Source organism: Mycteria americana, chromosome 7 (assembly GCF_035582795.1).
Source record: "Mycteria americana isolate JAX WOST 10 ecotype Jacksonville Zoo and Gardens chromosome 7, USCA_MyAme_1.0, whole genome shotgun sequence".
Classification (NCBI taxonomy): Eukaryota; Metazoa; Chordata; class Aves; order Ciconiiformes; family Ciconiidae; genus Mycteria; species Mycteria americana.
In genome coordinates this window covers 2163604-2190624 of record NC_134371.1, presented here as the reverse complement: position 1 = coordinate 2190624, position 27021 = coordinate 2163604, and the positions used below count along the sequence as shown (strand labels likewise).

Genomic DNA, 27021 nt, shown 5'->3' with positions numbered 1-27021 from the left:
AGACATCGGCAAATATAATGAAGTTGGCAAGTGCTGACCTAGGAAAGCACTGAGGCAACGCTGCTGCTTGGTTACACCCACAGCACCCATAAATCACTCTCCACGTCTGACCTCTTTCTGGACGCTTTTCACTGCTGCTGCTGCTGCTTTTCTGGGGTACTTTTCCCAAAACGCACATGTGGTTCTTTGTGCAGAACTTTACGATGATTAAAATGACCACTCAGTCCTGGTAACTTAAAACAAATACTGCAGCTCGCACAATGCTTCCCATGCACAGGAAACAGCTGGATAAATGGATGCCGGAACGGATTTCCATAAAAGCCAATGATTCATGAAAACTGCTGTTCCGAAAGCAGGGTCAGCTTCGGGTTTCTGCGGAGCTTCCACAGACTCCGCTGCCCCGTCCACCGCTCTGCGTGTCACTGTCCTAACGCCCACCCTCATCATCACGTGCGATTTCAGCAGAATAGGGGGATTTCCAACCTACAGCGTCGGGGGCATGTTTCATCTACATTTCCTGCTACACATTTTCATCTACATTTCCAATTAAGCGCTTCTCAGCTGACCCGGACGTGGGAAAAAACCTGATCTCTTCAGTCAAGAGAGGGCAATCCACGTGTTATTAATGCTTTCGGCTGGTTTGTTTCTCAGGGGCCAGTTTCGTTGACAAGGAGGTTTGGGCAGGACAGAGACCATGACCCTCAAACCAACCCCGTCAGCAAAGGAAAACCCGCTGCGCTCGCAGTGGCTCGTGAGGCTCCTCTCTTAGTGCCTCCGGGACCACCAGATTTCTTCAGGGACTCTTCATCCAGAGTTCCAAGCGGGTACTTGCCAGCTGGGTATTATTTGTTGTAGCAAAGTGGTGGTAGGGCAAAATAAATCACTCTCCACGTCACATAAATTGGGAGACGGAAAATACCACTGAGGTCACACGGTTCATGGGCTCCTGCCAGTGCGGGGCTGCTCCTGACAGTACATTTTCCATAGCTTTTTTCCTGTCCACTTTGAATGACTCAAGCACAGGGGCTCCTCCGCTCCCCCGGAGATCTTCCATGGCTAACACAACTCCATCGGAGGACATTTTCCTCCGTACTGCACTGAAACTTTCCTTTGCTAAATGTCATCCCATTACTCCCATCGTGGACCACCCTGAATTATTCCACCCTTTGGCTGCTGTTTACCACCCTCAGTTTTTGTTCTGTGCCTGTCACCATAGCGTCCGAGTACTTCTCATCTGCAGATACCTCCCACCGTAGGTAAGGGAGGGCAGCGCGGTGCCTGGCGCTCGGAGAGGTGCCCGCAGAGACACCTCGGGCAAGCCATCTTCAGTCTGTGCCTCGACAAACCCAGCCCACCTCTCACTTAACAAACTGAAGTGCCCAGCGTAGTGTGGCTGCCGTAGAAGAGTTCAAACACTTGACGCCCACCTAAATTTAGCAAAAAGAAAAGCAGTAGCCTGAACTGCCATATGAGGAAACCGAGGGAATGGTCTTCATCGCACTTGGAAGTCTGGTGGCACTCATGGGACAAATGTCCTGGTCGTATGGAAATTAAGTGAAGACATCACCACGCGTTAACCTACCTCCAGCTGCCCATCCTAAGCAAGCTGCAGATATGTGGGCTCCGTATGAAAATCCTACATTTGTAAAACAAAGGTGTGGGTTGGGAGCTGTGAAAAACCGTGGATGCTCACGTAACAGCTGGATGCACAGCCCTGAACGAACAATTAGTTTTACACGAAAAAACCATCAGAAACTTGGCCTCAAATTCTGTCCGCTGGCATGACATCGTGCTCTTTTCACAGAAACAGAGCGCCCACGACAGCGCCCGCAGGACGCCCGATCCGAGGCGCGTTGCGGTCACGGGGTTCAGCAGGGTCCCAGCGGGTCTGGGACGATGGGGTGAGAGGCTTCGCAGCTCCGCGCTGCAATCGCTGCAGCACAGACAGGCGAGAAGGCCCAGCTACCAAAGCCCCGTCACACCCTCTGAACCTCCTGCCACCGCCTAAAAATTGAGGAGAGTAGTTCTTCTGCGGCCTGCTTTAAAAAAAGAAGTTAACAATTATCTGTGATTTTTTGGCAAGAAACACCACCGGTATTTTTCTGCAACGCTGCGGCTCCTTGACCACAGTCAGGGAAAAAGCTGCAGGGCCGCAGCGCGGCCGGCAGCGCAGGGCACAGCGAGGACTGCAGAGCCTGAAGAAGCCCGAAATACCCACCGGCCTCGCATACCCTTATAAATTCCATTTCCCATTAGCCCTTAGCAAGCAGCCCCTCAGAACGGAGCGGCTCCGGCGTGACAAACCTGCCCTGGGGTCTCGGCAGAGGGGCAGGGGACGCCAGCCCCACGCCTGGCCCGGCAGCGCCGGCACCAGGTGCTCCGGCCATGAGTCACGTCTCCCGATACCACGGTGAAGCGGCAACTGATTTTTCTGTATACGCGCATCATTGGGTAACTCCAGCCCCGTCCCAGCGCTGCCTGCAGCAGGGCCCGGGCAGGCGAGGGCTCCGCAGGGGCTCTGGCCGCGTCCCCCCAACCCCTACGGCTCAGCCGATCGAGACCTGCCTGCGTGAGCCGGTCCCGCGGCATCCGACAGACCCGCGGGGAAAGATGGATCACGGGAGGCAGAAGGCGGTGACTCAGGGCAGACGGCCGGGGAGAGGAGGAGAAGGAAATATCTCCCGTCTGGTGGCGAAGGGAGGAGGGCTGACCTGTTCGCATTAACCCTCCGCAACGGCGCTGTCTGTGCGACGCTGGAAGAAAAAGGGAAAAAGCAACAATGCTAGCAAAAGCTTCCCAACGTCAGTACCCAGCCCCAGATAACCTGGAGTCCTTCACCTCGCAGAGCCTCTTATCTCCCTCCGGGTACACGCAGGAGACCAACTGACCGGCAATTTAACCACTTGGGATTTGTTTCGCCTAGCCAACACCAGAGATGCCCACACACAAAATATTTATCCGTAGCCATAGCTGCAGCAAGCAACGCAACTGCAACAGCTTGTCGGTGGCAGCAGCAGAGCCGGTGGAGCCTCCGCCCCACCGCACACGGCGTCTGCTGGCCCCGGGGCTGGGACAAGGGAACCGCGGAGCGAGGCGGGCGACGGGAGGGCTCAGACCTTCCCCACGCCGCTGCCGGCAGGGCCTGGCGTCAGCGAACAGTGCTCTCTCGCTTCCTTTCTTCCTCGCGGAGGGCACGGGTGAGTGACGACGTGCAGCCGGAGCCCGGTCACCCACCGCGCCGAGATGTCGGGCGCAACACGGGGGACAGGGCACCTCTCTTTCTGTGAGCCGAGGGCACGTCGACCGAGATTGGAATCGATCAGCGATGCTCACGTTTTCCGAAGCTCGGTTTTGGGGTCTCCAGCGTACAGCAGTTGTTGCGTGCAGCCCTCCGTTCCCAATTTGCAAGTTTACTGGGGTTTTTATTAAAATAAGAAGAACAAGCAGGCAGCCGTATTGCCGCAGGCTAACCTAGCACGAAACCAACTGCGGTCGCGCCGGCCAGGGTTCAGGCGCAGTGAGGATGTCCCTCTTGGGGAGGGGGAGAACGCCGTGAACTCCAGCGCTCCGGACCCAGGCTCCGTCTCGCGCCCGCGGGAGGAAGGCAGACGCTCGGCTGCCGGGATCGGGGTGTCCCTGCCTCGGCCGGGGCCCCTCGCTCGCGCTTGGACAACGCCAGCCTGGACCGGCCAGGGGCCACCAGGACCCTGTTCCCGGTACGGAGCCTCTCGGAGCTTTCGTAGCAACAACTGCTGCTTAAAACCCGACTAAAAGCTGAAGAGCGCGTCCCGCCAGACGTCAGCCCGGCCTCCCTCGGGCACAGGGTGCCCACAGCCGCGGCTCGAGAAGGACACCTGGAATAAAGCGGCCTCCCCAGGCGTTCCTGCTGAGCAAGGCCACCCCGCGCTCCTGGCTGGTTCTCCTCTTCAGGCTCTTAAAATCGTTGGGCTGTGTTGGCAAAATACCGTGGGGTTATAATGGAGACGGCATTTCTTGTCAGCCCCCCTCGCCCCCTGCGGATGGGGCCTCATGAGCTGCAGTTCTGCAAATCAAAGCCTCGTGCTGCGGTGTCGCTTGAGGAGGCCTGGGACCGGGCCAGGACGTCGGGTTTCACTTTGAACGATGTTTAGACCAGCCCTGTCCAAGCCGGTCACAACCCCAAGGTTCCCTTTGAAACCCCCAGCTCCTCGGAGCACAGCTCACAGCACCCGGGCTTTTCACCATGTCGACGTTTAAACTCGCCGGGGATGCTAGCACGGCATCCCGGCTACCTTACAGCCTAAGCAATAACAAGAACAAAGCCCGGTGCTAATACCCCATTTATCCCCATTTTTGGTTTGGTTTTGTTTTTATAAAGGCTATGAAAAAGGGCTGGACCTCAAGTTGCCCACGTGTTTGTGCTGGTGCCCAGAGCAAACTGCTTCCAAAACAGACTGTGAGGGGATCTCTTACGAGCGTACGCCTGCCACGCTTTCTGACCTAGCTGCTTAATTATCGCCTTTTGTACTTTGTCCAAAAGTCGTTTGCATCATTAAAGACCTTTTACACACCACTGACTGCAGCTGGCTTTCTTCGTGTGCACAGCAATCGAGTTCTTATTTATACCAAATTGTTCTTTCGCTCTTACATCAAGGAATCCAGAGGCTTTGAAGCATTTCCAGCAGTAGCCAGCGGACGCCGGGGCATCGCCACGAGGGCTCGTGCCTGCAGCAGGCTCCGGCCGCGTCTGCTCTCACCGCCGCGCCGGCCGCAGGCAACGCTCTGCGGCGTGGCCACGGCCAACACGGGCTTCCAGCACCGAGTCACACAAGATATCGTGTTCCTGCCCCGGGAGAGTTTAAGATTTCCACAAATAAGAAAATGAAAAGGGAAACTTCCCAGATTTGCTGCAGTGAAATCCTGTATGTTTCGACTTTGGGTTTGAATTCCAACTTCTTTCATTTTCACCGTAATTGGATTTTACCATAAGTCACTCCCTAATCGAATTCCAAACTGAATAAAATACAAATTTAACATTCAGTAGTGTCAAAACAGGGTATTCCATCAACTTGAAAAACATTCAATGTCTTTTTGGAAACAGGAGGCTCCCCAAAACAAACCATTTTCTGTAAATTCGTGGGCTTGAGGAACCAGCAAACCCAGGTTTGATAGGCTAAAACAGCTCTGTGTCATCGCTTGTACGTTCCTGACGTTTGGAAATCAGTTGCTTTTTAGGAGATATAAAAATGGCCACCGCTTTCAGAACAGCCAGCGTCGCTCCCCACCCCGTTAAACGAGCAAGCGCAGGTAGCAGGAGAGTCAGAAAGAGACGGCGCCCGCAGCGTGATTTGGGGCTGCTCTTTTGTCCGCTAGTACGGGAGATTGTGACTCACACAAAGAGAACGGTTGCGTTTGATTTTTGAAGAGGCTGGTGCAGCGCCCAGACCCGAGACAGTGACATTTGCTGGTGCAATCAGACCAGCTCCACAACTGGAACGGCCTCTGTGTTAGCACATCCGTTTTGATCCTAATTTTGTTTAGCGTGTGACGGCAAAGAGAGGATAGATGAAAACCTGAGTAGAACAGCTGTTTGTTCATGACCCGTGGCGACGGGGACGTGCTGGCACAAGCAGACAAACCCTTGCGCGGGGCTGGCGAGGAACCGCCTTCGTTTCTCCCCGTGTGCCGCGGTTCCGCGCCGCCCCGCACACGGATCAGCGCCGCGTCTCGGGGCGCGCTGCAGAGCACGGCGAGGCGAGTGCACAGCAGTTCCGCGGTCTGGCAGGCCGACGGCGTAAAACCGACAATTTACGGACTACGCAGGCACGTACAAACCCGCAGTAAAAAGGCAAAGAACGAAGGCGATGTGCAATCCACACCCTCATAACATCCAAGTCTGATAATGACGTGATTCTGCTAGCCCGCCGGCCTTTTCTGCTCCGCTTTCAGTTTTAATAGGTGGCTACGGAGCGATGTACCCGCAGCCGCAGCCCCGCGCGTGGCCGGGGTGGGAAGGCGTGCGGGGCTCGTCCCACCGCAGCTCGGGGCTCCCTCCAAGCTCTTCTCCACCTCTTTTGGGCGCCTGAGCCTTTATTCCAGCTCAGCCTGTCCTCCCTGCCTCAGCTCCCAGCTGCCTGCCCGCTCCTGCTTTCCTTCTTCAAGCCCTCGTCGTGCCAAGCCCCGAGGAGTTCGCTGCTCCAGAGCAAACCCTCGCGTCCCTGCAGAGAGCTGCGAGGTACCGAAGGCGGCTCACGCTTCCCCGCCACGCAGCCCAGCGGCTTGGGAGTCACTTCTCGGCTTGGGAGTCACTTCTCGGCTTGGGAGTCACTTCTCGGACACAGCAGTTGACAGCGAGAAGCCTCGTTAAAGCTTTCTTCAGAGAGACGTGAAGCCGCCTTTGTACAAAGGAATCCCCGAAGCCTGCTTCGGCGCAGGACGAGAGCCGCGGAGCACACGGACAGGGCTTTCCATCTCACAAAAGCCCCGGGGGTGAGGTATAACAGGCATTGCAGGCACGTTTTATCTTAATACTTTTTAAAAGCAGAATCGTTCTGAAGTTCTAGATATTGTTTTACGGGCTTTTCCACGTGAAGGACTGTCCGTTTGAACTGGTGTAAAGCAAGTGGTAGCAGGCTGGCGCGATCGGCATTACCCGGGCGACGTCAAGGCGCCCGGGGAGCGCTGGCGGAGCCGCACCTGCGTTCGCTGCACGGTTATCACGCAAAGAGCTGCGCCCCGGTAGAACAGAAGGTGTTACTGGGGAGGCCTCGCAGCGACCGGCCCTTGGCTTGCTGGGAAGAAATAGAGTCACGTCCTGGCACTGACCTCAATTCCCCAGTCATCCACGGCTCCAGATGGAAAACTGCAAGGAGGGAATGTTTGTTGGGCGGCTGTTTCAGAAGATAGCGGGTATCTCTGGAGAGACAAGCAAAAATAATCTGCGGGAGCTGGCCGTGCTCGCTCGGAAGATTTCTTTTTTTTTTATTATCTGGGAATAGTTCACAGCGCAATGCCAGATGCTCATATTTTCCATCACACAAATTATATTTCCGGTGTTAAAATCCCTCCAACATTAATCTTTTGCAGTATCCTTTTTATTATCCTATCAAAATTAATTTTGTACTATGCTTTGAGGATGAACCCCCCCCCCCCATAAGTGCTAAGCATATTTGGTTATATTGTTTCACGCCATTACAGTTGCATACGGAGTTTATTCTTTCTTCAGCAGAATACCCTTAACCACCTATAACAATTAAAGATGAAATCAAACGTCAAATCTTCATTATGTAACTAAGTCCCCATTTTAAATAACCAAAAATAAAGACGTGTGGGTTTTGTCTGAGAAAGGAAATTTCCCCAATTTCTTTCTTCTGCTCTTTCTTTTGTATTAAAAATGTCCAGTGCGTCGGCAGCATACTGCAGGCTTTAAAGGAAACCAGTTCTAAAATGGGAGCCAAATCAAGAATTTAAAGCAAAGAATATCTCGCAGCACAACTGGTTCTTTAAATGAAGAGAAAGACAGTCTACCTTTTTTTCTGATTAACGCATTTTAATGATATGAGGCACTGGGTCTGGCTCCAGTTTCTATTTTCATATACTTTTAATGCTGCTAAGATACTGAGATGCTTTTTTTCTGAAGTCTAATTTCTTCCTTCATGGAAAAACTCCATCTGCAAGCCACAGGCTGGGATCCCAGATCGTACACACCAACTCAGTTAAAGATCTATTTATCATTTTTAATCCATGAGGCACATCACTGCTTTATTTTGCAATATCCCATTACGAATAAAAGTTTCATACATATGGCAAGCACTTATTTCTAGGATACATATGGCAAGCACTTTGACACATATGGCAAGCAATAATTTCATCTCCTGTCAAAGGAGCGGCAAGACAGCTCCACGTCACCAGATGTCGTGGATTCCGCGCTATTATCTGTGGAGAAATCTGGGGCAACTTTCAGCGGAAAAGCGATGACCCACAACGAGGTCCATAGACTGACTGCTGTAAATCCGACTGCTGCTCCAGCGAGTGGCCTGGGACAGGGAGCGTGTCCGGGAAAGCCCCGGCTCTCCTGCCCAAGCCTCCCGTGAGCTGGACACGAGCCATTTCTTGTCCAAGAGCCATCGATTTGCATTCGTGACACGTGCTTGAAATAACACGCCTGGCTCTTGCTGTACGTACCGTGGGCTCTGACGCTCATCAACACTTGAGGTAGGCTTGGCTTTCCCAAGGCAGCCCATGGACTCTACATGCTGGGGGCTTCCAGTGCTGCCCAAGAACTCGGCTCCCCGATCTGCTGTGGGTCCCGCTCTCCCGAGAGCCCAGGCTCCATCTAGGAACTTGATCAGTCTTTCCTGTTGGCTTCTGCTCCTCTCCCAGCGTGAACCATCAAGTTCCTCCTGAGCTGCAGCCAAGGCACAGCTCTGAGCACGGCTTGCCCCAAGGACTGTCCCCAGAAGAGCTCCTGTCCCGCCGTCCTGCAGGATGTCCCCTGCTCAAAGCTTTCCCGCTCTAGACTATATTGGCCGTGTCCCTCTGGTTTTACCTCCCGGGATGCAAGAAGAGGACAACCCCTATATTGCAGTTGTCTCAAAATTGCTCCCTCGTTCTGCTACGGCAGCCAAGCACCGCTGCGGATACACGCTGCTCGTGTAAGGCCTGCAAGCCAGAAACTCCATCTTCAGCTTCTCTCCTTTGCACCTTCTGCAGGGACGGGGGCAGAGCAAAGGCCTGGCCTGGGGCCGGGCCGCTCTCCCCGGTGAGCACAGAATGGGACAGCAGCTTAAAAGGAGCATCCAGAAAGCACATGCAGAAGTTTGAGGCATCCCAAAAGGACTCTTCCGTCGCGTTGTACGCCAGAAACGCTGTGACGGCTTCGCGTGCCCTGTCCCACCTTGGCTTCGGGCAGTGCCCCGTACCTCCCCTCCCATCACACACGGATACACGTGCTTTCCCCATCAATGGCGACGGGTCTGCACTCAAGAGAGAGGTGGCCAAACCACAAATGATGTTTGATGCTCACATGAAGCCTTCTCTAAAGCATCAGAGCAGTATTACTGACTCCTACGTTCGTGCCCAGAGGAATCGGGGCTGGCACGGCGGGCAGGCTGGAGAGGGCAAGCGTGGGGCAGTGCTGGCCGGCACAGCCCGCGACGCCCGGCTCAGCCTCGCCAGGGCCTCGCCAGGGCCTCGCCGGCCGCCGGCCCCGCCAGGGTCTCCTCCTCCCATCCACAAAGCCACGAGCGCGATGGCAGTCCCCTCGCGGCTTGCACCCAGGCACTTCGGCCTCCTCCCAACACTCACGCTGTGCTCAGCCGCCGCGTGTAGACTCTCTCCGGTTAATAGTAAGACACTAAAGATTTGAAACTGCTCTGGAAGTGAAGACTACTGGATAAAAGGACACGGATAAATTTGGTAAGAACACAGTACGTTAGCGCATTGGGTATCCCAGTATGCAAACCGGCAGCCTGCTAGCGGGATTAATACTTTATGGAAAGATTTAGGACTGTACAAGCTCCTATTCTCGATGGAGCAACAATATCAGCTCTGTCAAGGAAGAAAACAGAAGCCTTTGCATTAGGCAAGAACAAGACAACCCGTTGCCATGGGACGTTTTCTTGTAACCTTGAGAAGTGAAAGGATGGCTCACTGCCCACAGCCAGCGGGTCAGGATCCCACAGAGGCAGATTTGTTTCAAGCTTGGAGATTTTTTTAGTATTCCCTTGTGCCATGAGTCCTAGAGTGCAAGGTCCAGCATGCGAAAAACCCATTCATATCCGATACCGCTTCTACAAGACGCGTTGCCTCCAGGAAGCTTTATTTCCTGAAAATGTGGTGATATAATTAGGTGTCTACATTCTTTGCGGTACTTTCTGCTAGTACGTTTCATCCCATTACAAGAAATACTCTGTAAACTTTCCTTGACTATGTGAAATTAATTTAATTGTTTTTAAAAGCTGGTAAAAAAAGGTTTCCTGGCATTTATATATTTTGCTTATTGCTTAGCAGCGGGAGTTCCAGGTTCCTGTGAGGGAGGGGAAACAAGGGAAATATTTGTTCTTGACTTGGTTTGGATCCATGATTTATACACTCCCTCATGCTAGGAACATTATTTCTGTGACTGCTCTCGTTATTTTACGTGTTATTCCTTTCTTTACAATTTACGACCACACAGTCAGTCTTCACTACTGCTGCTGCTAGAGGACATGAACACCAAAGCGGTGGGCAAGAGCCCAGATTTTAAATCGGACCGGTCTGCACGGCACGAGGGGAGGGACGGCCGCTACACCATGGAATTGGGGATATACTCTATTGCCGACGGGAGGAACTACACGGGACAGGCTGCTTTCCACATCCGCGCCCTGGCTTTGCTTTAAGCACAGCGACGTTGCCGCGCAGCGGTGATCTCCAGCCAGAACGGTCCGCAGGTACTCGTCCCACCTCTTCTCCGACGTAACCATTCCCGTATTAAACTCCAGATTACAACATCGGCTACCGCAGGGTTCACCGTGATGCCTGCTCCGTAGCTATACACGGGCGTGAAGTTATGTAATAGCATTGACTGGATTTACATAATTTAAAAATTCTCGTAAGACTGTGACATACAGCTGAAGTTCATCTAAAATTTTATGAAAAATCTACATAATAGAGCCCTGGGGCTCATCATTTTAAGAACTGCCTCAGTGAAAATCTGTTTCTTCGGCGCAGGAAGACTCTGGGTGGACAGCGGAATAACAATTTTCAAGCTCGAAGAAGTCAGGACCTTTCCTAAACCCAAAAAAGAAAATCCGCATCGCCACCGACCAGAGACGGGGACCACCCGGCCATCCTCCAAACAGGCTGTCGGGAGTGCCCCCCATCCCTTTCTTTCTGCATTTGTGGACCTACTGAAAAATGAATTTCGTGGGGCTTGCGTTTCAGTGGAATTGCTTTCACCATCTTTGACATTTCCAACGTTCAACATCTTTAAGAAAAAGAGGAGTAACTGAGCAAAGTCAGCAGGTCCCATCGACAGTTCCCACTGCTTCCCAGGTCTGCTGGTTGTGCTTAAGGCCCACCGGCGCCTTTGCCCAATTAATTGGTCGATTGGTATTGAGCACAAGCCCGTTTTAGTGAAACTAGGCAAGCCTCCGCGGAGCCCGGGGAGGGCAGCCCAGCAGGACGTGCGCGGGTGGGAAGCTACGGCCGGGCTCTTCTGCGTGGGGGAAGGCAAGCTGGCCTCGCGCACAGCAGCCACCAGGCCTCCTCTTGAGCCAAAGCTGAGGCAAGCCGAAAGCTGAGCTGCCAGGCTCAGACCTCCACCGAGCTGAGTCTACGCTCTCCTGGGGACAGTGTTTGTGTTTGATTCTAACGCACCCCAATCCGCTGCTTTTTGTTAACGGTTTCTTTGAGGTCAGCGCATAAAGACGGTCAAGTTCACGTCCGTTCAATCTGCCAACCGACCGCAGAGTGCCCACGCCACCTCTGTGCAGCAGCAGCTACCAGAGTAACTTTTAGAATACTGATTTTTTGTTGCTTTTGGAATTTGTGAATAGAGGATTTTTTGAGCTTTTGGATAAACTCTGCTACCACAGAAATCAGGTAAGGCTTGCCGATGGTTTCAGTGGGAACAGGAGGTGACTAAGACAAAGTGCATTTTCAAATCCAGCCCCAGGTGCTAAATCTACAACGGTCGTTTCTTCCACTGATTTTATTGAATAAAATTCATTCCCTGTTATGCCACTGGACGCAACAAAGCTTTTTTAATTTTCTCCAGCATTGAAGACGTGGCCCACTGCTGTCATTTGGTCACACAGAGGACTATCTCATCACTCAGAAATAACAAGAAGGTCAAGGTTCATGGTGCAATTATAAATGTATTGGGGTTTACAAGTAAAGTGTCCTGTGAAGAAGCAACTCCATGACTCCGAGTGAAGAGCAAGCTCAGTCCCCAAACTTAAACAGGAGCAGGCAATTGCAGTGGTCCAGCTGTTCGTACGCGCGCTCTGAGAGTCTCCAAAACGTTCCCCTCTAACTTACCTCCCACGAAGTTCCAGTCCAAGTCAGAGCTGATGGTCTCAGAAGAACAGCGGTCTTTCAAGAGAGTCGCTGGCGGGGCTCTGGGGGCACAGCAGGTCTGAACCACCCCAGGGCCGGGGCTCGCACCCCTGCGCTGCCGTCCTGGCCCGGGAGCTCAGCCCCAGCTCCTGCCCTGGCCCCAGCCCTTGCCTGAGCTGGGTCTACGTGGTAGGTCTACCTCTGCCCAGGGGACTTGCCAGGCTGCTCCATCACCTCTCCTTGTCTGACGACCGCTGGGCTGTTGCCAGAACCCGTTACTATCACCAAACTGGCCCTGTTTGGGCTTATCTGACCAAAACCCGCAAGTATCTGGTGATATAGCAAGCAAAACCTCAGACTGTGTCTGTGTTGCCCATCGCTGTTTCACTTAGCCCACCCAGCACCCAATGACAAACCCAAGAGCAGACCTGCCTTGTGCGACGAGCAGCTACTTCTGCAGCGTCTGCACGCCAACAGAGACAACCAAGACTCGTCTGGGCTCTTTATGCTCCAAAACAAAGCACGGTTCCACGTATCAAGCAGTAAAAGTAAAAATATTGATCCTCCTGTGCAACAATTTTATAGAGAACTCCAGCGTGTCTACTTTGAAGCTAAAAATCGTGCTTAACGTAAAGACACTTTTCTGATGAAATTCAAGAGGCAACCATCATTTGGACAAAATGCATTAAGTCTTCAACTCTTTGTTAATTAGCGCAGCTTGAAGACTCGCACACAGATGAAGCTATGTCCCTGCCAATGGCTAGTCTACTGAGCGCACGGATTTGCCACGTTTTCGTGCTGAGCGATATATGCTCCACAGCTAACGAGTCTCACTGACCTACACATAATTATTTGCAAATATAACACTGTTGCATTAAATAATGGCAAACATCTGATTCTAACTGAACAAATCACATTTTTACACCAGAAACGAGCAATTAAGTTACATGGGAGAACACACAAAATAGGAAAATTCCAACAAAGTGGTGAGGGAAAACAGTATTTGAAATTGGCAATTATTTTAATTACACCTATTGAAGATTTGCTCCTCTTGGAGAGGTCAGATTTTTTCTTTTTTACTTTTCTCGTCTTGAAATGTAGATAGCATTTTACTACACTGATATGCAAAGGACAAAGAAACATTATCGCATCAAAAAGATGTAAAAGTTTAACTTAAAATTAAGTTGTAGAAATGTATGAATTGCATCGGCTAAGATCTGACCCCAGGGGTCCACAAGCAAATGGTCATTTGATGCACTGGCATGGCTTCCCATGTGCTACGCATGCGTGCGTAGCTGTCAGAGCTGACTCAGTTGTCTTCTTATAACTGCAGCAATCCTGCTCCTGGGCTCGTTCAGCGAAGCCGCCCTTCCTCTTGGAGGATGCGGTGGGGTTAGAGCCGGCAAGCCCACACTGCCGCTGCTGTTGCGCTTACTGGAGGTGGGTGCCTTAGCAGCTCTTGAAATACCGAACTGTCCGGAGAGATTGATTTCCTTCCCAGCGCTGGGGCTTGTGCGGCTTTTCTGTCCGTAATCAGCGAGCAGGGCAGCAGAGGAGGTTAGGCTGCCCTGAGTCAGGGAACACGGCGATAATGGGAAGTTTCCACTGAGCTTTTTTAGTTCCAGTACTTGTTCCCTGGCTTGAGTCAAAGCTGCAGTCAGCTCATAGCGTTCCTCACACTCTCTGCGCACCGTTTCCTGGAGAAGAGTGTTCTGCAAACAGAAACAAACACTGGCTTTACAAAATGCCGTTAGTCAAAAAGTGCGCCCATTAAACTCCTCGGGCTGAAGGCAGGGGCGGCCGGAGGGTACTGATGCATACACACCCTTCAGTATCTCCCCATATTTTGGTTTCTCTGAAAGTCACTCAAAGGACGTACACCAGCATTTACACACCCTTCATTCCCTCTGAAGACAGTGGAAAATATAAGGTAAGTTATCAGAAGTTACTTTTGATCTCCTGCCCATCCTCCAGCTAGGGGGAAACTGGGAATGCTGCTCCTGGAAAGGAAAAAGCAACGTGCGGAGGCTGGGTATTACCGCGCCACTTCATTATGTTAAGATGTTCCAGAAGTTATCCTCCTCTGTAGTTTAAATAATGCTGCACTCATTTTTTGTGAAGGCGTTCTTTATTGATTATTATTTCCCAAATAACGGGGATAAATGATTTTCAGTCTAGTGGTTTTCACAAACTTTGCACTGTGATTACTGACATCTAAATTGGAAGTGACTGGTACTGGGCCTTGAGCAGACAACTGCGACTGTTTCCGTACTACGGAAGTCCCCAAGTTAGCATATTATGTAGAAGTTATTTGTGACGCTAATTTTCCTGGTTTCCAGCTGAAACAAAAAGTAAATAAAACACAAGGGGCAACACCACTAAACTGATTCATAAAAGTCAGAACTACTGAAAGTACTAACACAAGCAGAAAATATCCACGCTTTTGTTCTTCTAAGCAAGCAATTGTTGCTGACACCAGGAGGTCCATGAGAATGGAGGGGAAGCAGCCACCAAGGCAGTCTCCAACACAGCGAGTGATGATGGAGTCAAACGGAGAACACTCCGAGTCACGCACAACCTCATCGCCCGGGCACTAACATTTCTGGGTAAACCTCTTTAGTGCTAGAAGTATGAGCCATAAGCCGGGTCAGATCAGAGATCGCCTCGAAATGAGGACAAACATTTGTATTTGAAAGTCTCTATGTGATTATGACAGTGGGTGTATACAGGGAAGAAAATGGGTAAGAAAGATAATCTCAATAGCACTTTTTTGATGTTCTGAAGAGCGAATACTGGTGTCAGTAAAATCAGAGCACAGAAGAGTGTTCCCACTAAAGTGGAAGGTGGTAAGCTCTGTTTAGCCAAGAAGAGGTTACTAAAACTATTAAATTTTTGCCTGTGTGTTCCCGTCAAAACTTGAGAAATGATAGAGAAATGAAAAGTCCTTTGTTGACCAATTTTTTTAGATTTTAAAATTTCACTTTGGTCAAAGCATCTGTAGTGGATGTAGAGTGGAAACACAGAAGTTCTGCTCAGGCTGTCTAACCTCTGTGCCGACTGCAAGCGAAGGAGCTGTTGGAGAAGGAACGTAACTACACGCAGAGGTAGAAGTGGGAGAGATGTAAATATCCAAAGTAACTTACTCTCTGAATACCTAACTCTGCAGACAACTTAATGAAAGAAAGTTAGACATTACTTTCCCTGCCACTCGGACGGTGACTGATAGTCCATGAAATTATTTGGGAAGCCTTACCTGCAAATCTGCGGCAGTATCCTGGTGCAAAGTTTACCTTAAAACCAGTTTCAATTTTCAGCCACTCTTATCTCCTCATTCCCTCCTATAATGATATTAGAGGAGGAACTCTGCTTCAGAGTGGGGAAAACTAAGAACATAAGCAGAGCTGGTGGACTCTCACGACTGAGGATCGCAGCGTGTTCCTGACTCCGCTCAAGCTCCTGACCAATACTTGAAGAGCGTGTGTCTTTCCAAGAGCCTTTTCCATAGGTACAGGACAGAACGACTGCCAACATCATTCTGATTTCACTAACACGGTGTTTCTGAACCTTTTGCAAGGAAGAAATAAATATCAACCCAAGCCCTAATTCATTTTGAAGAGTTTTATTTTCACTGGTTACCAATTTTTTTCTGCCACTTAATTACTTTGGACATTCCAGTCTAATCTTATCTCCAGTCCCTGACTTCACTGGTTTCACATTTCTCATCGAGCAGTACAGTGCTCTCTCCTCCCTTCCCCTTATATTCCCAACGTTCAGCAAATGCTTGTCATAAGAATATCCATCAGTCAAACTTCTCTTCGCATTTGATTAATTGTTATGCATTCCTGTGTTAGGGAAAGTGGCTTTACTGGTGGGAGGTGGGATACATCCCCGTTGGCACGGCAGGACGCACACACGCTCCCATGCAATCTCTGCCCCAGCGGCCGTTCAGAACAGGGCCGTGCCCACTCTTGTTCCTATTGACAGTATGAAGTTTTTCCTTAGAAATGATTTCCAAACTAAGTAAGATTACTGGAGGATTGCTGCTGTCCTGTTCAAAGGATGAGAAATGTCCATGTCTTCTACTTTAAAAACATGAAGAATGCTTTATTGTTTACTCATGTTTATGTAGCATGATGTGAGGCTCAAGACTAAGAAATAAATGTCTTGCGGGACCTGAAAAAGATAGATCTTTTTAAAAGAAACCACTAGTTTAAGTGCTTTCTGAATTAAAAATTGTACATGTTTTGTGGTACATTGTATTTATGACATCATGATGGACCTGTTGTCTAAATCTTTTAATTTCCATGGTTTTGAAACCAGTACATATCAGGGTGTGAAATATAGATGTTCTGAATTATTTTAGAAATCACATGTCTCTAAGTAAAAATAGCAAGGCATTTCCTCGGTCATGTTCCTACCTCCTCTTGAACTTGACTCAAATTGTGAATCAGCTGTGTCCTCTCCTGGGTTAATTTTTCCAGTTCATCTGACTTGTGTTTAATTTCTTTCCTCATATTATCCAGAAATGATTCATTATTGTTCTTTTCCATCGTCAGCTGAAATTCAAGTTCAGTAATTAGTCTTTTAAGGCTCTGAATTTCTTTTTCCTTATCTTCATCTCTCTCTGCAAGTTTGATCTGGGCATCTTGTAGCTTCTTTTCAAGAATTTCTGTCTCCATCCTTAAGCTATTGGTGGCACTGGATATTAATCCTGGTATCTGCATTGGATTAGACAAAAACTGCATTAGTCTACATTCAGTGGATATCTTTAGATATGTAGAATTAAGTATCAGACAAATGTTGACTTCAGGAAAAAAAATACAAATGCAAACATACAGGTCCTCAGAGACCAAAAAAAAAAAAAGCTTTGAATTTACATAATACCCTCAAAGGATATCAGAGAGCTGTAAATGAATCGAAACTCACCCAAAGAGAGAGATTAATTAGTACGTCCAAGATCAAACAGAGAAATAGAGGTAAAAATGGGAAAACTTGTTTACAGCACACCAGTATTTCTGCAGGGTTTTAAAATCATAGTCAAATATTGGTAAAGCGAACTAAGTCAAACTGTTATTTTGAGCTCTTTGAAACACTGTGTGATGTAACGCATTTTAAACAACAATATAATTTCATAAAATTTCTTTGATTTTTCCAGAATTCTCAAGAAATGTGTCAAATCTTTTGAAAACCAAGGTTCTAGGTACAATTTCCAATTTCTATATAAAACTTCAAAACCTGCAGGGCTGGGTAGCTGGGAATAGCCAGCTGCGTGTGACGCGACCGCCTGTACAGACAGGCAAGCAGTTAACTGGGCCTGGACCTCACCCCATCGCTGCCGAATTAATTTGGGGAGGGAAAAAGCGGTGTGGATGGTTTTGTGACAACTCGTCATAGTCGGAAACAGTCCAAGGCTTTTAAAAAAAAGGATGACGTCAGTTTAAAAATAATTAACAACGACAGTCTATGGACATAGATGAACTCTGGGTAGAGAAAATGCGAGAAAAAGAACTTCCACACCATTTAACTTTAACTAGAAGACTTACTTCTTAGCCTGTTCCGTTAAAAAAAGAAACACACGCCATACACTAAGACTGGGAAAAAAATATTGTATCATCTAGATACAGGACTACTCATAAAGAAGGTTTTATTCCTTCACATACTATTTCTCCGAAGTTTACATTATCTACTGCCACAAAGCTTGTCTCTTGAGTGTTACACACCTTCTTCTGGAGCTCTTCGTGATCTCTCTGATATTTTGAGATTAGTTCTTGCTGTTTTTGTCTCTCAATGTCTAGTTCCACTCTCGCTTCTTCCCTGACTTTAAGAATTGCTTCTTTGTGTCGTGCTTCACCTTTAGCCAGATCAATTTCCATCTAGGGAACAAGTGTTTTTTAACAATACGTAGCGACTTATCTTAAAATATTTTTCACATTCCACGCCGCCACAAATGAAGCGATGGGAAATTCGGCAGGGCGAGATTTTGCACGCCCAGCAAGCACAAAATGACTGCAACCGCTGGAGCCTGGCGAGGGAAAGCTCCCGCTCCCGCCGGCTCACGGCGGCACGGAGGGCTCCCGCTCGGCAGCGCAGCAGGGCTGAGCCACGCCGGCAGCCCCGGGAAGATGTCTCACAAGCCCCACGGTGTCTCAAGTGGTGCCAGATGCCTAAATTTAGGCAGCTGAACTTCACGCTAAGTCACTACGAAAACACTAAATTACAAAATCCTTAGCCGGTTCTTCCAAGACACAATTGTTTTGCTGCAAGCATTTGCTCTGGAGGTAAAACTCAGCTCGTTATTATTTTCAAATGCAGCAAACCGATACATTTCACAGCAAATGACATCGACGGTGCCAAAAAGAGGCCATAAGCTCAATATTAAAACATAAAGATGTTAACTCTTTCTTATAAAATCATATTTTATTCATGCTCTGCCACTCAGCCTTGTCACTGAATGGCAACTTACCCTATAAAATGTGTCTGCTCCCAGGGACCACCCGCAGATGACACGTACTCCACGCGTCCCGTCTTGCGATTTCAAAGCGCAGTGCACGTTAGCACCACGTACCTATTTTAGCACGTGTCCCCCCTCCCCTAAACCTGTTGTAATTACCAGAAATCTAGGGGAAGGAGCTACGGAGGAACCTCCACAGAACCTCGCAGCAAGGCATCATCAGCGGGACGCCTGCCTCTCCCAGCATCGCCCGGTGCCGACGGCACGCGGCCACCGTGCTGGCCCCGTCGCCGCGTCGAGGGTGGGGGGGGCGGCGAGGCTCGAGGCCAGCACGGAGCAGCTCCAGCTCCTTTTCGGGTCCAGAGAACACCGCACGGCTGGTGTGTATGTGGGACGAGCTCTGGACAAAAAGGGGGCGAAACGCAAGTCAAAGAGTTGCAAATTCTGGGTAAAATATCCCAGTCCTTAAGGCAGCTCACGTATGTAATGTCATAAATTCAAATTTGAAAATTCAGCCATCATTTCCTGAAAATAAAAGCCTGGATTCTGGAGGAAATACTGCAGGCTGTAATTTGAAAAATATTTTTCCTAAACCAGGATGCTAATACTATATTTCTGCAGGCTGAATTCTAATGGACTTAGTCGTAGCACGCTGAAAGAATATGAAAGGCACATTAAACATGCACAACACTAGCCTAATTACTTAAAATTATTAAAAGCAGAAAAGCCCAGAATGAGCTTAATTACAATTATCTAATTTCACACACTAATTATGAGCAAAAGTATACCAAATCCCCCTAACTTTTTGGGGAAAAGATAAACTGGAAATATTTTCATTATTTTTTAAAATCAAAATATACCCAATTCTGGGCATGGAATAGGCACAAATCCCCCACTAAGGTTTAGCTTAAAACTGGTATATTTGTAAGATCTTCAAAGTAGACTATTATTGTTGTTGTTGTTATTATTATTATTATAGATATATCTTCTACATTATTAGATATGGGGGTTAGGATTCTCATCGTAGAAAACCACATGTATTAACGCTACATATTATTATAGAAGCAGGTCATATGTTGGAGGCTACTTGATTACAAAGACTGAAAAAATCAAGGCACTATAAAAAACTGAGCTCATTTTGCCGATTACACAAGCATTGCTCACATTTAACACTCGAAGCTAAGAAAGCTGATAACCAGAACAGGAAATGAAATGGCAGTTGATCTTCAAAGAAAGCATAATGGCTACTAATTGCTTTAAAACCTCTTACGTGCCCCTCATTAATTAATACTTCAAAAATCCATAAAACAAATGTTGACATCAATCTTAAAATCTTTTGTAAAAGAGATCTTTTTGTTGTTCCATTAAAACAATGTAAGGTTTATCTGTATTTTAAATAGAAAACTGGAACACTTTATACTTATGCAATGGCACACTGACCCAAGAAAAAGATAACTTTGTCACTTTGTCATATTTCTGATTCTTTTGTCCGATGAGAACATTTTGAGAGCGCTGGCCGTTCGCTGCATGTTAATGGCCGTGATAGCAGAGCTGTAATTGCTCTCCCTCACTAGTAGCAGTCTTTCTCTTCTTTTAACGCCAGGTCGAACAATACGTGGTGATTATGCAGACAGCGTGACCTCATTCTAAACTGAGATCCTGCGACAGAGCGCTTAAGAAGTTTTAAAAGAAATGTAACTGATCTAATCGCGAGTAGTCCAAAAATTTTCCTGAGACTAAATAAAGCTTTCAGACACTTATCACGTACCGAACCAAAAAAGAAAAAGACAGTAATTTTAGTCACCAATTATGTACGGCTTAGATCAGAAAAGGCAGAGTTATTGTTCAACACTATTTTCAATTTTTCCTTCACAGATTCTTTTTTTTTTTTTTTTAATTTTTATTTCTTATATTCAGTTTGGGGTTTTTTGGGGGCTTATGTGAAAAAGTTGCAGACTAAAACAAAGTTTACAAGCTCACAGTTGTTGGTAAGCTCCAGTACACAGCTTTCCAAATCCCACTGGAAGAGACTGGCAGCGGGACTCTCAAATCCCAGTTAGAGTCTCCAGCTCAGAACTTCACAGCCTGACCCAAAACTACAAGCAAAAGCGATCTGCCCCGCCGAGCAGAGCCAGAGGTCCTGATGCCCGAGATCGCCGTTACGCCCGAGATCGGCGATGCCAGAGATCGCCGTTACAAGGCTGCTCAAAGCCCGGTATAAACGAGGAGCTGCGGCATTGCCACGTTCCAACCAGCTGTGCAATCAGCTAAGAAACTATCCACTTAGCACTTACAGCGGGCACACACGTTTATTTCTTAAATCAGTTGAAAATATTTTTCCGCAGAAGACCCCAAACCCAAGTACGTACTAAAAGACGACCAACAAGTTATCACCTAACTTCATAGAATGTAGTAATACCCATTACAGATGCAGGCAGTGGCGGGGAACCCTTCTAACGAGAGAACACGCGTTAGCAGGAGTTCACGCTTGTGCAACGCGTACAGACCGGCACGGCTGCGGCGAGGTGCTGAGGGCGGGTGCGCAGCTGGGTGTGCTGCCCCGCGTCCGAGCTGTTTTCATAACCATGCGCCCTACGCCCACGGACCGGACTAGACCTACTCTCCTCCCCACTCTGTTCCCAACCAAGCCGGTTACCCCCTGAATTCGGGGTGTCCTCCTGGCTGTATTTCAACCATCCTTCTCATCTGTAGCCTTTACTTAACTTCTTTTTTACTCCATTAAGTAAAGGAAAAATGGGCACGTGTAAAGGAGCATGCCTGTATGGAAGGTGTCTCATTCTGCCTCCCACCTTCCCCTTCCTCCTCACTGTGAAAGGAACCATGGTCCAGTTACCAAAAAAGCCTAGGTGGGAAGGTGTAGGAAAGTGGCTTTGCAGCCTTTTGTAAGAGTCAATGAATAAAATAACAAAGGATGGGTCATTTCATGGAGAAGCCAAGTCGTAGGAGTGTCAAGTCTTTTCAAATGAAGTACAGAGGTATTTTCACAGTAAATTTCACTGAAGTCTTTATTTTCATACTGCTCTGATTCGAAGGGAAGGCAACTAAAAAACCCAGCAGAGTCCTTAGCAGGAGCCTGTTTGGCAGAGATGTGACTGCCTGAGAGGAACTGGCGATGCTGGAGGTCAGCAGGAAGAGCAGAAGCCTTTCGCACCCTGGAGCTCCGTTCTAGCTCCGGGACTTCCACTGTGCAACTCCTTCAGCTCTTTTTTATTGTGAGGACCCCCAGCTCAAGCGAATGGACGAGCCACATGCCTTCTTTCTGCTACCACGTCTCCCTTCCCAGTTCCCCAGTCTAACCACGCTCCTCCACCTACCCACCGCGCTCCTCGGCCCCTCCCCGGCCCCCCGCTGCAGCTGACGGCCAGCACTACCTTCCTTCTGCCGAGGTCCCCTGCTGCGATCGGCTGCCTGCTCCCCGAGCCGATACCCACCTCCCACCGAGCCGCCTGCTCAGCCCGCGGGCACGCCGAGCCTGCCAGGTCAGGCAGGACGAGGTGCCTCCCGGCCGCTCGGCAGGGAGCCTGCGTGGAGGGGCACGCGTACCCCAGGCTGCACGAGCTTCCCTGCGCCCCCAGGCCGAACGCGATGCTTAGGCCAAGTACTTCAGATCTTGAGCTAGATGACATTGCTAATTTGGGGGTGTCATTTTTCTCTCCATACATGTGGGGACTTTTCCTGACACCAGCGGGAACTACGGATCCATATCAAACCAACAACAAGTTTCATGTTCACAGAGGACTTGGAAAGGATAAAACGGTCCTGTTACCTCTTCATTTGCCTATTGCCGTGAGTGACAGAATCATCCCAGGGACGGCACGAACACGTATCCTGCATTCGCAGCTGCCGTAAGTACCAGGCAGGATATCCACACGCCTCTCGCCCTCCTCGTCAGCTCTACGGGTAACAACTCCGCTGCCTTTTGCTATTCAGCAGCTCCCGACAGCTCCAGAATCACTGCGCTACAACAGCTTGTTTGTTTAGCTCTGCTTTGGTTTGCAAATCCCTGTCTTCTGAGGAAAGGAAGTTTTTGCTCATCTGCTTATTATTTATTTTATAGATTTGTTTTACAAATAGCGATCTTCAGTTTCAGTTCACCTAACCTGCAAGCAGGAAGGCTCTGTGTTCTCTCCATCTTGTCAACAGTGCACAACCTTGTTTTTACTGGGAAACTACTTCAATATTAAGTATGTGCTTTCCTATGCTTCTCTGTCAAAGGTGTCAGGAAACAAACCCAGGCACTGATGCGCTGCCCCGTGCAGAATTGTGGTTCTGGGTCTATAACCTGGACTGCTGCACACAGAACAGGGCGGGCTCTGCGTGTTCACCTCCTTGGAGCTTGTGTAGGACAACGGCCCGTGAGACCGGGCTTTTCCTGCTCCTGCAGCGCACACGGGGAAAGCACAGAGCCTGGAAGATCAGAGGTTCAGTGGGCTCAGTCCTGCTCCTCACGCCCGGGCTTTCAGGGGACTGCACTCCTAACACAGGCACTTTGCAAATACCCCGAAGCCTGGGAAGTCTGGATCAAACCATCTGCCAAGTCTGTAAACTCTCATACTAAATACCTTCTGCGTTCCGTTCCAGCCCGTGTAGACAGATCACCCATTAAAACCTCCTGTACAAAGAATACTATTGACATGTTTGCACTCGAGGAGATAGGTATCTGGCTTACTGTACTCACTCACGACAGCTGACTACAACTGAAAAAAATAAAGAAGAAATCGAGAGGGTGCCAACTGCACATCCAGTATTACCTTCTCCCTCCAGTTATCTTCATTCCGCATCTTCTGTCTTAATGTTTCCTGCAGCTGCTCTGTTCTGTTCTGATGAGAAATCAGCATTAACTCCCTAGAAACCACAAAAACTCATATGTAAACACGTGCTCTGCCCAGATTGGTGCTATGCCATTTTCTTGCAATTAAGTCCTTTGTGGCAAAGGCTCGTCTTTTCCTCTTTGTTTAGTATTCCGTGCAATAAGCCCAGCAACCCTGCCTGGAGCCCGGAGGCACAGCAGTAATCACTGCTTAGCATTTGCATAATGCCAGCACATGCTTTATGAATTTTATGTTTTAAAGAAAATACTATAGTTGATCTTTCTTCCACACACATATACTTAAACCTCAAATATTTTTAATATTTCTCAAGTTAAATTTTGAAGAACACGGAAAAACTGTTACAATATTCAAAACAGAAATTGTTGTATTTAATGAACTTGGAATATTACTATCATTAATTAAAAAATGGTAACAGGTTTTGAATTAAAACCACCGAGTGCTTTCTGTTGTTGGAGTTACTGTTTGTTACGTGAGGCTTGTAGAGCAAAAGCCCTGGAGAGTTTAAATTCTTGTAACTTAGATTATTAGCAATGTACCACCTGGAACAACTCACGTATCTGGGGTTTAAGTAGAAGGGAAATATTCTTAAGTTAATATGTAATATCTTTTCATGCAAGTACTGAGGTACAGGGAATATTCAAACCCTTTAAATATGAAAATAGCTTAACCCCTCTTAGTGTACATCACTCTCAAAAAATGCGTGTCTTCTCCAAAAGCCACTTCTCTGAATGCATTTTCCATTGTACACAAATCAAACCAATAACGTGCTGCCATGTCTTAAGTAAGAGACAGCACTTTCTCTTTTGCCAATGAAAGGCAAGCTAATTTATCCATAAGCGCAGATTTGCTCGCGGGAAGTTGTCCATACACTTCACCAAGTACTTCACCAAATACTGGACCATATCCAATGACCTGGCATATTGCAATATTTATAGCACTGTTACACTTTGCAAGTCGCTAGTAACGTAAGTTACAAGAATTTAAATTCTCCAGGGCTTTTGCCCTACGACCCTCACATAACAAATAGCAGCTATAACACAACTGCAATAAATGGGTGTTTTGATTAGGCTTGAGCTGAAGCCCTGGACTGCAAAGCAAGGACTTTTTTCTCCCCCCCTTTTTTTTTTAATAGGCTTTTTTCTTTTTCTCTTTTTCATTGAAGTTTTGTCTATACTGTGACGATTTAAAAAAATCCACCCAATGAATTCCAAGATTTCAGGCTATGAGCTCAGGGCTGCCAAGGCTTTCAGGGTTTTGCCCTGGAAGCAGGAGATGGGAGAGGGCAGCGGCAGGGCAGGGCTGTCCTGAGCACACAGGCAAGGCAGCCACTTCAGAACACGCAGCTGGGACCAGCCGCTCTCTCCCCGTCTGCCCAGTGCCACAGCCACGCTCCTCGTTCTGCTGCCTCTCCTCCCGCATCCCGAGCGGCACAAACCACCTCGGGGGCTTTCCAGAATCTACCTGTCCTTTCGGTAACAGCTGGAGAGGTTGAGGAGCTGGCAGAGGAGGAATGTTTTATTTTTAAGAGATTTCCAAAAAGCCGGTCTCGGCTGAACGTACGGCCGCAGGAGATTGCCCGCGGGGACTCAGCGCCGATTACCTTTCTTGTTTCAACATCACCACCTCTTCCTCTGCCTGTCTAAGGAGAGCTTTAAGAGCTTCCAGCTCACTTTCTGATCGACCGGTTCTTCTTTTTAGATCTTCTTCTTTCCTTTCTCTCTCTGCCACCTCTTCCTGCAAATGTTTGCAGACTTGTTGGCAAATTAGAAGAGATTCTTCCTTCTCCTTGAGCTCTTTCGTAAGTCTACAGATGAAATAAAAAAGTATCAGCATCGTAGTTACTATATTCTTATTTACGGACAGATACTAAATAGACAGAAATTATTTGTACCTGGAAAATAAAATACCAGACAAAAAGCTATATATTCTTTATGAATTTAAATCTAGTGACGTGAACACAAAAATAGAAACTAAAACCAGAAAAAAAATATTGTATAAAAGCTGCATTAAAATCATAAAATAAATTTTTTGCTCTCACTGCTCAGAAATCTATGTTATGTTATGACACATAATTTCAGCATTTACCTTGACTCAGAAATTCCATTTTCGTATTTCATTTTTTTCAGTTCATTTTGACAGACATCAAGTTCCGTTGATTTCACCCTAAGAAAACATTAAAAAAATGTATATTTGTCCAAAGAAAGGGTAGCCTTTACTCATGCAGTAACCTGAACATCAGGTTTCTTGACATATTATCTGACTTGCATTTTCTATTTTAGTTAAAAGGCAGACAACAAAAAGTTCTGTTAGTTCTAGCTAACATTTTTAAGTAATTGGAAGTTACACTTCCAGCGTAATCTCAGCCTAACCTAGGATCACACGTTTAATGCTGTGAACAAGAAAGTGAAATCTTGCAACACTGAAGAAAGTTTCAAGTAAGATATGAATAAAAAAGAACAAATAACAATTTAGTAGGTAAGAGGGCTGGAAACTTTACATGTTTCTTGTCACTATGTCATAATTTCACCAATTAATAACCATGGTTAAGCTTCGTATTTACATTTAAACAGATATAGAATATGTTATTTTATTAAATTGTACCCATACTACACTGAATTTTTAATATTACATTTGGAAACCCTTTACTGTTTATTTAACTGTGTTCATGAAATCTTTTTTTCACACTCAATACTTGTATTATTATTAGAATACTTTGTTGCTAAGCATTCCAAATATTTGCAACTTCATTATGATCAGACCCTCTGAATATAGGAACTGAAACCAGAAAGTACACATCACAAAAGAATGAATCCTTGTTTAAATTTCAGAAAAACACACAAAAAGACCAAGGATAGCTGGTCTCGAGATTGGCAGTACTACTTCATTGCTCTTGAGCTTAATATTTGAAACAGTAATTTTTATTTTCAGTAGTGAATTATAAAGTGTTGTAAAGTCAATTATAAAGTGCTGCTGTTTCTGAATGATTTTCTACGCTATATGCAAGCAACGAGGATTTTAAATACAGGAAAGCGTTCAGATCCCAGACCCCACAGCTCTGAGAGGTGACAACACGGGTCCCGCCGAGCACCGCTGGGGCTGGACGGGACCCTGGGCACAGGGCGGCCCAATTTGGGTCGCCTGGCCCAACTGTGGGTGCCCGATACAGCCCCCACGAAAGTCAACGGGTGGCAGCCTCGGGGCACGGGCAAGGTGGCAACTCCGCTGCACGGCCCTTGCTTGGCCGCTAAAACATTAACCCCGGAGAACAGTACGCAACAGCACGACAACATTTAACAAGAGGCGCATCTTTTTTCGTATTTCCTCAAGTGTTGATGGAGGACTTATTTCTGCTCTCCCCTTGCCGGGGCTGGCAGGCACTGCTGCGGGCACCGCTCCTTTCGGGTGGGCTGGAGACGGAGCAAGCCGAGATATTCACTGTGTGTGAGCACTCTTTTCAGTCACCGTGCTTCAGTTAGCTCCGACAAGTATTTGATGACGTTCCATTTTTGCTCTATTGATTTAGGTTTTGCATACTCTTACTTGAAACACAGTAAAATTTCAAACCGCAATAGCGTTACTGGTGCATGGGGAAAAGTCACAACAAATTTACATGGGGCAGGGGGGATAAAAAAAGAAATCATAGTCACTGATTAAATACTAAAGTTTCTGATTAGCTGTATCGCACCCTTCCCTCCATCC

General features: G+C 47.7%; 1 protein-coding gene across 2 annotated transcripts in view; it reads right to left on the bottom strand.

Annotated features, from left to right (window-relative positions):
- Positions 1-11761: 11761 nt before the first annotated feature.
- Positions 11762-27021, bottom strand: part of LEKR1 (leucine, glutamate and lysine rich 1) — a 67167-nt gene continuing 51907 nt past the window's right edge. The window contains exons 7-13 of one of the 2 annotated variants that reach the window (XR_012776384.1): positions 25408-25485; positions 24923-25126; positions 23242-23335; positions 17739-17891; positions 16437-16736; positions 14439-14681; positions 13602-13730 (exon numbers count right to left, since the gene is read on the bottom strand). Coding sequence is in view for 1 of the 2 variants with exons in the window: in XM_075506783.1 (XP_075362898.1) it covers positions 13317-13730; positions 16437-16736; positions 17739-17891; positions 23242-23335; positions 24923-25126; positions 25408-25485 (1243 nt within the window). In the remaining variant the exon portion in view is untranslated. Of the gene's footprint in view, positions 13731-14438; positions 14682-16436; positions 16737-17738; positions 17892-23241; positions 23336-24922; positions 25127-25407; positions 25486-27021 lie in introns of both variants that reach the window. The other variant, XM_075506783.1, reaches the window with a different exon arrangement.